Source organism: Odontomachus brunneus, unplaced genomic scaffold (genome assembly GCF_010583005.1).
Source record: "Odontomachus brunneus isolate Ranch 3 - 2012 unplaced genomic scaffold, Obru_v1 Obru_scaffold_059, whole genome shotgun sequence".
NCBI classification, from domain to species: Eukaryota; Metazoa; Arthropoda; class Insecta; order Hymenoptera; family Formicidae; genus Odontomachus; species Odontomachus brunneus.
Window position 1 is genome coordinate 701,943 of NW_022639509.1, and position 10,514 is coordinate 712,456.

Here is a 10,514-nt window from a genome sequence, read left to right on the forward strand (position 1 = left end):
TATATATATATATATATATATATATATATATATATATATATATATATATATATATATATATAATTCAGGAGAATTTTTCAACATAACCTACGTTCTCTTAAAGCTCTCGGTGTAGACGCTCCTTTCTATATAGAGAAATTAATGTAATAATTCGCTCGATAGTCGCAGGTGTTTTCGGACGTTCCTTACACTCTCGAAGCTCAATTATTCGAGAACACAAGAATAGGCGACATTATCTTGTCGATAAGCGAATACCTGGTCCAAATTATTCGTCGCGTTTCCCCTCTGCGCCCCAGAACGGCTGCTAATCTCATGCAAAATTGCGAAACCACGAATATACGTCCGCGCTTCGTGACAGACGATACGCGGCTGATTGAATCAAGCCGAGGATCTGCACGTTCTGAGGATCGCAACGTCCATATGGCGCAACTGCATTGTCCATGGGCACACACGCGTGCACTATTTTGCACGGACGTCGCGGGTCGAGGGAGAAAGAGAGAGAAAGAGAGAGAGGGAGAGAAAGAAAAAGATAGAGGGCGGATAGAGGTGAGGATTTCGTGATCTCGGTTACGCGGTAGGCAGGTGCATAATACCCGTCGCGGTTCTCGGCCCCTCCATTGACAAGCCGCGGGGCCCCGATCCGGCGATTTTCGTTCGAGTAACAGATTTCTTCGCGGCCTGCCGGCACGGCGGCGATTAGGCATATGTTCACTACGTGAGCTCCTTTTCCGCAAAAAAGAATACAATGGAGGCAGCCACGGAGGGCAGGAGTCGCGTAGAAGGCAACGAGAAGGCACCGAACGGCGCTCCCGCCGAAACACATGACGGCGAAACCACAGATCGATTCCGGTCGCAACTGCCGCTAATTCGCGCCGGTTTTGTTCACCCCTTTTTGCGCCGGTAGCACGCGATCGCCGTCACGGGATCCTGCTGTCTATCTATCTATGCGCAAAAATTCGTCGCGTACGGGATTCGTACGGGGAACTACTAGCGAGCACCCTGAAGTCCTTGAGGACCCTGCCGAAGCGCCTGCACTCAGTCGAGACCATCTATACCCTCTTTCTAATACTCTGACAAAACAATTAACATTATTATTCGTCCGTAATGATACCGTAAAGTGGAGACGGGAAAAAGAACGAGTATCGTTAAATGAAGCGCGTGAAAAAACATTGACTCCACCTCGGAGTCTCTTTTCAGGAGTACACGAGTAATTTGCTTGATCGCAAGGCCGAGCACGAGCGTGAAATTAGCGAGAGGCAGACGAAGCATGCCAAGAACGTAACGCAGCTTCCAGTGCTCGCTTCAGTGCGAGAATCGGGCCCTTTCTCCTTCTTTCTCCCGGTCTCTTACACCTTCGTCGCCTTCGGCGGACACCGCCAGCGTCACGCGATTCTGCCGAGGGCATCTGCGCCGCTTTACTCTGCCATTTAGCTTTCTTCGCCTGCTTCCTGACGTGCACGCCGGACTAACAAACAATTTTATGCCTCCTGCCTTTTTCTCCAGCGGCGAGAGCCTGCCTCTCGTTAGGTGACGCCGTCACGAACGCGGCGATGCTTGATGGCGCGATGAAAGACCGAATTCGTTAGACAATCGTACCCGTCGCCATTGTTGTTGGTTTTCTTGGGTGCTATTCGCGGCTCTAAACACCGGCATCACGCGAGAGACGGCGGCGGTTATATTGTATTTCCACGACGACAAGGGAATTTAACGGCTAACGATTTGCTCCTGCTCTCAACCTGCGTCTGTGGCGAGACTTCGACGTCTCGTCGGCTCCCATCCGGTTTCGTGCTCCGTGCTTTTATATCCGCGATGCACCAGGAGGAAGACGAAGATTTATTGTTATTTGATTCATTCCTTATTGCCGTACATATGCGGCATTTATCAGTACTTATTTATTTATTTTTTGACATCTCTTCTTCGCTCTCTTCTTAAAAATTTACACAGTACGTGATTTCGGACATATTAAAAGCGCGGAGAAGTTAGCGATTTGCGATTTATATTATAAGTATAAACAGTTCATGAACCGTCTCGCCGAGGTGGCAACGATAACGGGCTCCGCTATAAATCTCGTGACGCGGCAGCATACATCGCCCGTTGCAACACACATCGCGTATCCCTTGATTAATTCTTAGTGTCTTTAGAGAATTCCCCCACCCGAGGTTCTTAATTATCGCAAGATCGTCGTTTGATTAATCGCAAGAGAGCTCCGTAAAATCTCGCTAACTCCTTTGAACGGTAGGTTCAACCTCCGATGGTAACCCACGGTCCCATCATCTTCGTGCCTCGCACATCATACAAGTGTTGCCAATTTTAATATTAAAGCGCCTACATCAAACGATACGCACTTGTTTTGGAGTACACGTCGTAGCCGTGATTCACATCCGAAATCGTCTTCGCGGAGCGGAGTGGATGTAACGATGCACGAGCGACAGATTTGAGTTGCTCGCGCTGAAGAAGTCGCTTGTCGCCGATTGTCGCGCGCGCGATATATATTGGTATAAGTTTATTACTAAGATATGTAATGTTCTGAAATTTTTTTATGCAGGAGCTTTGCGCGGATCTCGAGTGAATTCAATCATTGTAATCGAATGCAGTTGTTGCAATTAAATAAAATTAAACAGAGACAATGCACGCACTATCAGATATGTGAGACAAGAAATACATACGTAAAAAAATTGTATTAAAAATTACCATAAGATTTTGTAACTATGGAATAGATTGACGTACTATAGTAATTTACTATCTTTTTTATTTTATATGTGCTATTTATATTTTAGAGACTATGAAATATGTTTTTAAAATATTGTTTCTAACGAAATTTATTATGTTTCTTAGCAGGATAGATCTTAGTGACCGTCTATTCCTGGATTACTAAAAATATATTAAAATTCAAAAAAGTTATATGAAAAAAACTATAATGTTCTTTTCATATAGATGTATCCAAAAAAATTGTGTTCTATCTTCAGTTAATATATAGAGAGAATATTATAGCTGCTTATTTTTTATAAATTTTTTCAAATTTATTAGGTTTCTAGTAGTGCAAGAATAGGCTAGCAGTAAGATCTGTCTTGCTAAAGAACATAGTAAATTTTTTAATTTCAGTTCCTAAAATTCTTTAATTTAAGTTCCTAAAATATAAATAACATATATGAAATGAAAGAGTGATAAATTATTGCAGAATGTCGATTTATTTCTCGATTAAAAAATTCCATAGTAATTTTCACTATAAAAATTTTCTCGATGTGGTATAAACTTTTAAGATTCTAAAATCTACGATATTTCTCCTTCTAAAATATCACATCGGGGGAAAGACGATTTATCTCGAAATGACATTTGCCGAGTGTTGGACACCCCGTAGTCCTTCCGAAAGGACTGCGCGTAGTTCGAATCAATCGCTGCAACCGCAGCTGCTATGAGCACCGCTGATGGTTGTAAGATCTTCGTGTTGGAAAGTTTCCTAGCGAGCGAAGGACGATCGTCGGTCCTTCGCAGCATCCCCTTCGCGCGTCTACGAAACTGCAGGAGGAAGACTAACGGCGCTCGTTCGCCTTGATATATGTGTGTGTACGCGCGTGTACGTATGTATGCGTATGTGCACTCGACGAGGAGAAGGGGTGGACTTTATTTGAAATTCATACGGCGTATAGCGAGCTCTGCTCGCTCAAAGTGAGCCGATATCAACAGCCTTGGCTGGCTCAAAGGCGCCAAAGCGCACTCGCGACGATTGTTTCCAGTCCGCGATTTCAGGCCACTCGGTACTCGAGACACGGACTCGCGTCTAATCCGATACCAGGTGTGTACGTAGCTGTCTCGATTTCCGCGGTTAATGTATTCCCGAAAACACGGAACGCGCGAACTTGAAAAAGGGAACGCGAGAACTTAGAATGACGAGAGAGCGAATAAATTAATGACGAATAATAAATATCAAGTAAATATATGACGAGCAATTTTGTTTTCTTTTCTTCTTGCTTTTTTAGTTACGCCTCTTAGTTTCGAATAAACTGCATTATTTGCGGCACTTGTCACCTATTTCGAGTGGCCATAACTGCAACTGCCTTGCGCTCTCGCAAGAGATATTTCGAAATAATATGCTCGTCGGGATATTAATCCGGCTCGCTTCCGCGCCACGTACGTATCCTACCCGTCTAATGCAAGAGCCATTTTTCCCACAGACGGGCAAGACTGGAATCTGGAGCCGGTCGGCACTTATATTCCATCTCAGCTCAATCACGCACACAAGACGTTCGATTAAAACGACGATAATGGAATGATTGTAGGAAACGATCTTACGGGGAAAGAGTGACGAGATGCATTTCGTGGAAACGCATTACACGCTGAGGACAACGATTACGGAGGCAGTTATTCCAGGATTTTCACCGCGATAATTACAGAGTCCTTGGACTCGTGTGCGCGTGCGTATCTCGCGTTCTGGTTATTTTTACGATTCAATTTGCCAAAGAAGCACGACGATTGCCCGAGAACGCGGAAGATCTCTTCATCACGATATTACTGATGGCTGATTTGCCGATGAGAGGTATTTCGAGACAAGCCTATTCGAAGGTAAAAAACCATGTTTATTCTCAGGAGAAAAGAACATCGTATGGAAAAACACATTTTTTTATATTTAATTAATTTTTTTTTTTTATATTTTACTGTGGAAAAAGTTACTATAGAACCTGAACCGTCGAGCAAGCCGTAGGTAGACGGAACCATCGAGAACTTAACGTTCTATATATACATAATCGATTTTCGCGTAGCTATTATATGTCGCTACGTACGCTTGCAAAGAGAAGATTAACGTTTAGCAAAGAAATATGGTATGAAACAGGATCAGCACACGCGTACACCCACGTATGCGTTTTGTGCGCGCGCGCGCACATACGCACACCCTCTCATATATAAGTTTCGAGCTCGATGTCGGGTAGTCACGCGAAATCAAACCACCGTAACTACAAAAACACACCACGCAACGGCACCTGCTCGGTAATAATAACGATAACGCACGGCCGAAATGTTATTAATTTTAATGTTACGGGGCCGAACTAATGTCGGATCAAAACCGGACGCGCAGGTTCGTCATTGACGAGGTTTCGATGAGCCTCTCCCCCGCTTCATTCTTTTTCGTTGTTGCCTCCGTCGCCCTCTCCCCTCCCCTGCTTCTTTCTTTTTTCAATGTTTAAATATATATGTGTATGTGTCTTTTCATCTTCCTCCGTCGTTTTGTCCGCCCTATCTTTTCCCTACCTCCCGATCGATCGCTAATGACGACTCGCCGCGGTGCAATCGGTGCGATCGGTGCAATCATGATTTTGTTCATCGACTGCAACTTGCAAGGCTGCGCCTCTCTTTCGCTGCCTTATTCACCGGCGCAAGTGCACCTCGATCGAAATGATAGGGCAATCGGTCGCTGTGGTTAAGGCAAGGACTCGCTTATACCGTGGAACGGTGATACAGGGGAGATGGATATGAAGATGAAGATCGGGTCTCGAAAAGTAGGCATTAAGTCCTATCGAGCGTAACCGTGGATGAAATGATGACGGCGTCGCAATCGATCTTGGGCGCGTTGTCAAAGTACCGTTAATATTTATAGGAAACAAGCCGGTGTTGTGCGAGTGGAGCGGAGCTTAACCATTAATCAAGCAGTTCTTATCAATTTTCTTGCGCGTTATGCGATTCATGAAATCTATATTCGATGAAAGGGGCAAATTGATCGTGGCAGCAATGGATTGTTGTCGACTTCCAGAGTCGAAACTTAGATTTTACGTTTAGCCTACAAGTAGCGTCAGGCTTGTGGGCTTGAGATATTTATATAGATTCTCGAATCTCAAGATGAATCTCGAGATGTTTATACAAATTGTGCCCTTTTGATACTACACATAGAAAAATACATGATTCCATCAAACTTATTCAAAATATAGAATTCTATCAAGAATTCTATCAAGAATCTTGATAGAATTCTAACATTTTTCAGTCGAAAATATTAAATTAAAAAAAACAAAAATTTGCTTACTGCTTAGAGTCGAGTCAACTTTTTCTTCGAAGTTTTATAATATTCTCACAATGAAAATAAACTCCTTTTTCGAGTACATGATAATAAGTTTTTCAAAAATTCGTGATGAGTACATTTTAAGACTATTCTTTATTGAAGAAAACTATTATATAAAAAAAGGAAAGTAAATACTCGCTTTTCTTAGCAGGACGATATTTTTCTGTGTGTAGAAATCGTGACTAATTATTACAGAGACTTAAAGAAAGACTGACTGAGATTGTTTACCCGAGTCGAAATTTTGATTCTACATTGATCCTGCAAATTCCATTGAATTTGAAAAGTCAATAAAGAATCTGGATATACAAACTATTGACTTACCTTGATGTTGCAGATGGTTGTTTACTGTCGTTTTCTTAATGTTGAGAAAACTCGAAGATGTTAACCCTGACAGCAACACGCTCGTTTTATGTATTGAAAATATCTTACCAGAAAATTGATTAAAAATTTGTCAAATCATTTATCGTAAGTTGTAATCATTGTTTTCTTTTTACTTTTAATGTGGTTGTTATATATAATTTTTAGAGAGTTCTTGAAAGTAAATTAGAATCACAAGCTTACACCAGAATATTAGGGAAGCACTTTGTGTTATTGTCAGGGTTAAAGAACTTAAGTTAAAGAAGCACTCGTTCAAGAATTATTTAACGCGTTCGATTATTTCGATATATTCTAATAGAATTCAGTCCTTGGACCGCGGGCCACTCGAAACAATTGCGATTCGATAAAGATTCGAGATCCGATGTTCACTTCGATGTTTTCGAACAAAATAACAAAGTCTAGAGATGCACGATACGATCAAAGCTATTGCTTCGCTGCGCGGAGAAAATGCCGGAAAAATTAAACTTCCGGATGCATCGAATACATAAAACCAACACTCGCTCATTGCCATTCGCGATAGTCGGCCTGTTTGGCCGGAAAAAAACGCATAACGTTTGTGCGAATCCCGGAAGAAATAACAATCCTCGGCCCATCTGTCCTATAATAATAATAATAATAATAAAAATTCTCTGTCTATCTTTATCCTTTCGTAGCTCTATTATGTCAAGTAGAGCAAGGTAAAATATTGTAAAATATTGTAAAACATTGCTAAACAACACGGAGAAATCCTGAGGTTAAGGTTTTCAACGAAAGAGTCAAAGAAGTAATAGGAGAAGTTCGAGAAATTACAACAACAACGCGAATCTCATCCATACGTAAGATTCCCAGAGTCTTCAAAAAGATATCTCTTTTCGAATTGAGAACAAACAATCAGTTATCGCTCGATACGCCATATAAACGAGGTGTGGTGTTATTTTACATTAATATGTTAATTGGCGAATGTGTATGTACACACGCGAATGGAAATAAGCGAAGTGTGGCTATATTCAAATGTCTGGCTCCACTACTCACCTTATACGTGTGCCTATATTATTTACATAGCTTAAGCGACTACTCCCCCGAAGCGAATATGAGTGTATTCGATGTATAAAAACCACTCGCTAGTTGCCATTCACGATCGTTGCACCGCTCGATAATTACTTGATACCGCACGATTACAGAAATCATACGATAATAAGCGATGCGTGGTGTTACCGTTAACACGAATTAGCAAATATGAACACGTAATTGACAATTGGCGAAGTGTAGCTATATTCGAATGAAATTCTTATAAACTAATGTTAAATTACTTAATAAAGATTAAGTATATATAGGTAGATGGATAAAAGAACAACACTTAATCTCATCTCTTCCTAATTTTCCTTTTCCTTTTTTCTTTTTTCCCTTTTTTCCTTTTTTCTTTTTTTCCCGTTTTTCCTTTTTTCTTTCTTTCTTTTTTGGAAGTTTTGATGAGATTTATAGCTTTTAAAAAAGCTGATATGAAGCTGGAAAGATGAAAATAACAGTTATACATCCAATAATGCTGTTTATTAATAGTGATTTAACTTTAAATTCGATTACAATAACAAAAATTAAACAGAGGCGACAAAGACGTTGGCTAATGTCAACAAGAACTCGCGACCAAAGAAGCATTATTAGATGTGAAAATCAACACTTGTGAGATTTATATTATATTTGAAGGCCCGTATTCATAGCTGTAAATTATTTCGCATTTTTTTATTGAGAGCATAATTACAAATTCCTACTCATAGATTGTCTGGACAGATATTTTTCTTATATGAAATGATGTAATAAGTGCAGCTCGACGAATAATCATAGATTCACGAAGCTATTATTATCTATTAAATAATGACAGGCTATGAATGCCGGCCTAAATTTCGACTCGGGTATTTCTGTACTTTCGATGAATTAATCGAACGTCCGTTAAAACTTACTGTGTAATAAATGATTTGACATACCTTGAAATTATATGATGTACCGCTGTCCGCCTCCCAGTGTCCTCTATTCTCCATCTTGGCATTTCGATCTTGAATTCTAGCTGCTTCGTCGTAGCACTTGTACTGACACTGACATTCGCTTAGACACGATTCAAGCGAAGACACACGTGTCAAATAACGCGATACGACGAAATAGTTTAATCACTCGAGAACAACAATAGATAACGCACACCGACACACGTGGCGCGAAGTGTGCGTGTCGCTTGCCGACCCGGAACTGAATAAGAAGTTACGGAATAGTCCGCGAGGCACACAAGTAAACATAACCGCCTCGAAGGTTCCGGATGTTTTGATTATGAGATCGCCTGGGCTCGTTGATGATCGACGACCGTTGGCGATGGAAGGGGATGAGTTTACATTTTTATTGTTGATAGTTTTCCAGTACTGTCGCATATCGCACTGTCGCACAACAATAAGTATCGGGTAATCTCGCAGTCAAAATACCCGATCTACAAGGCGGTCAAATTTACCTACGCGTCTCGGAAGTAAAAAATAGCAGCAAACAAGCATCTGCAGCGGTCAGCGACGAAAAATATGACGAACGTGCAGCACATACATCAGCGCTTTGATTTTGCGTTTTACCGTCTGAATAGTCAATTTTTTGTTGTTATTACTCGTCCGTTCGCCACGCGCAGAAATAGGCAATAAATTGTCGCGCCATTATCTCCTTCATAGCGAAAGATTAATGTGTGCATGTGCTGAAAACAGATCTATGAGAACGATGAGTGAAGTAAAACTGAGTACTATTAATTATTGTTATCGCAGATATTATTTAATGCCGTATCGCGCGCGACTGGTCACATAGAAGCTAGCAACATTTATTACGGACAGAGTATTAGATGTATTTTTGCAATGTGAGAATCGGGAATCGGGCGCAGCCTTCTCGGACGATAGTCGAGGAGATAGACGAGAAACGGTGGAGGCTGGTATGAGTAATTGGTCTCATCGTAACGATCATGAAGTATCAGCGGTGACGTTAATGATGGGACTATGTGAGAGGGACCTCAGTGAGACGGCGGGAGAGCATTGCAATTTCCGCGGGATTGATAGTCAACGAGAGCATCATTTTTCTAACCGCGTCAAGTACAAAATGATCGTAATCAGCTGTTCGATGAATCAGAGTCTATCGGGCGTTGCAGACGGGGAAAACGACACCGGGAGATCGGATCAACGACGATGGATCACTCGATCGCGAACTTCAATTCCGACCTAATTGCGACTGTCAATGTTAGCGCGCGTTATAATGAAGAAGTGAAAAGGACGATTCGGAGGTGCCGTCGCAATTTATTCGACGCGACGAAAGTGAGTAACGAGTCTGTCTCTTTCTTTTTTTCGTTCATTCGAGTTCTTAAAGCACGTTCAACGAACCGCAATTATGTTATCCATCCTGAGAACCGCTGCTTCTCGCGAGCACGGCCTGAAGGAAGTGGCCGTAGGTGTCAGGAAGACGTTTTTACCGTGCGGCTACAAATTTCGGCCGATTAAAGAGCCGTAAACTGAACGCGGCCGAGTTCAACACGGATATCCTCTTAAAGAAACACCCCCGGTCCGGCGCGGATCTAAATAGAGCCGTGATTAGCCGAGATTAAAGCGAGAGACTCTCGCGCGAACGAATACCCATGCCCGTTAAGATAAGCCGAGCGCCACATATTATTAACCACGTCCCATCCCTCGAAAGACAGAGTTGTCCGAGTCTTCTGCCTTCTTTTGTCGCCGTTTGCCCGTCACCGAGAAAAAAGGGATGCGATTACGAGGGTTTAACGAAAGATCGAGTTAAGATGTGCGATCACATGAGGAATGGCGTTGCTATATATGTAATGTTAATTACAGCATCGAGGACTCTCTCGTCCTTCGAAGAGGTATCACGTTCTCAGATAAACGCGACAGCGAAAGACAAATCTTTTCGTTCAATGAATTCAAGAGGCTGACTTGGTCTCAAAGGCGTTAATTTTGAAAATACACGCAATTGAATATAGTGTATAAACATGTGTACGTCTCCGAATCGCTCGACGGGAGTGGGTCCGGGAATGAGCTGTCACGTCCAACATCGTAAACTCCGTACAGCTCGTAACTCGGTCTCGCCGTATCATCCG

At 42.0% G+C, this 10,514-nt stretch overlaps 1 protein-coding gene across 1 annotated transcript in view; it reads right to left on the reverse strand.

Moving 5' to 3' along the window:
- The window catches only part of LOC116845891 (arrestin homolog), a 107,393-nt gene extending 98,704 nt beyond the window's left edge, over nucleotides 1–8,689 (reverse strand). Inside the window, exon 1 of the mRNA XM_032819107.1 lies at nucleotides 8,383–8,689. Coding sequence (XP_032674998.1) covers nucleotides 8,383–8,444 — 62 coding nt within the window. The 5' untranslated portion in view covers nucleotides 8,445–8,689. The remainder of the gene's footprint in view (nucleotides 1–8,382) is intronic.
- Between the last annotated feature and the right edge of the window lie 1,825 nt (nucleotides 8,690–10,514).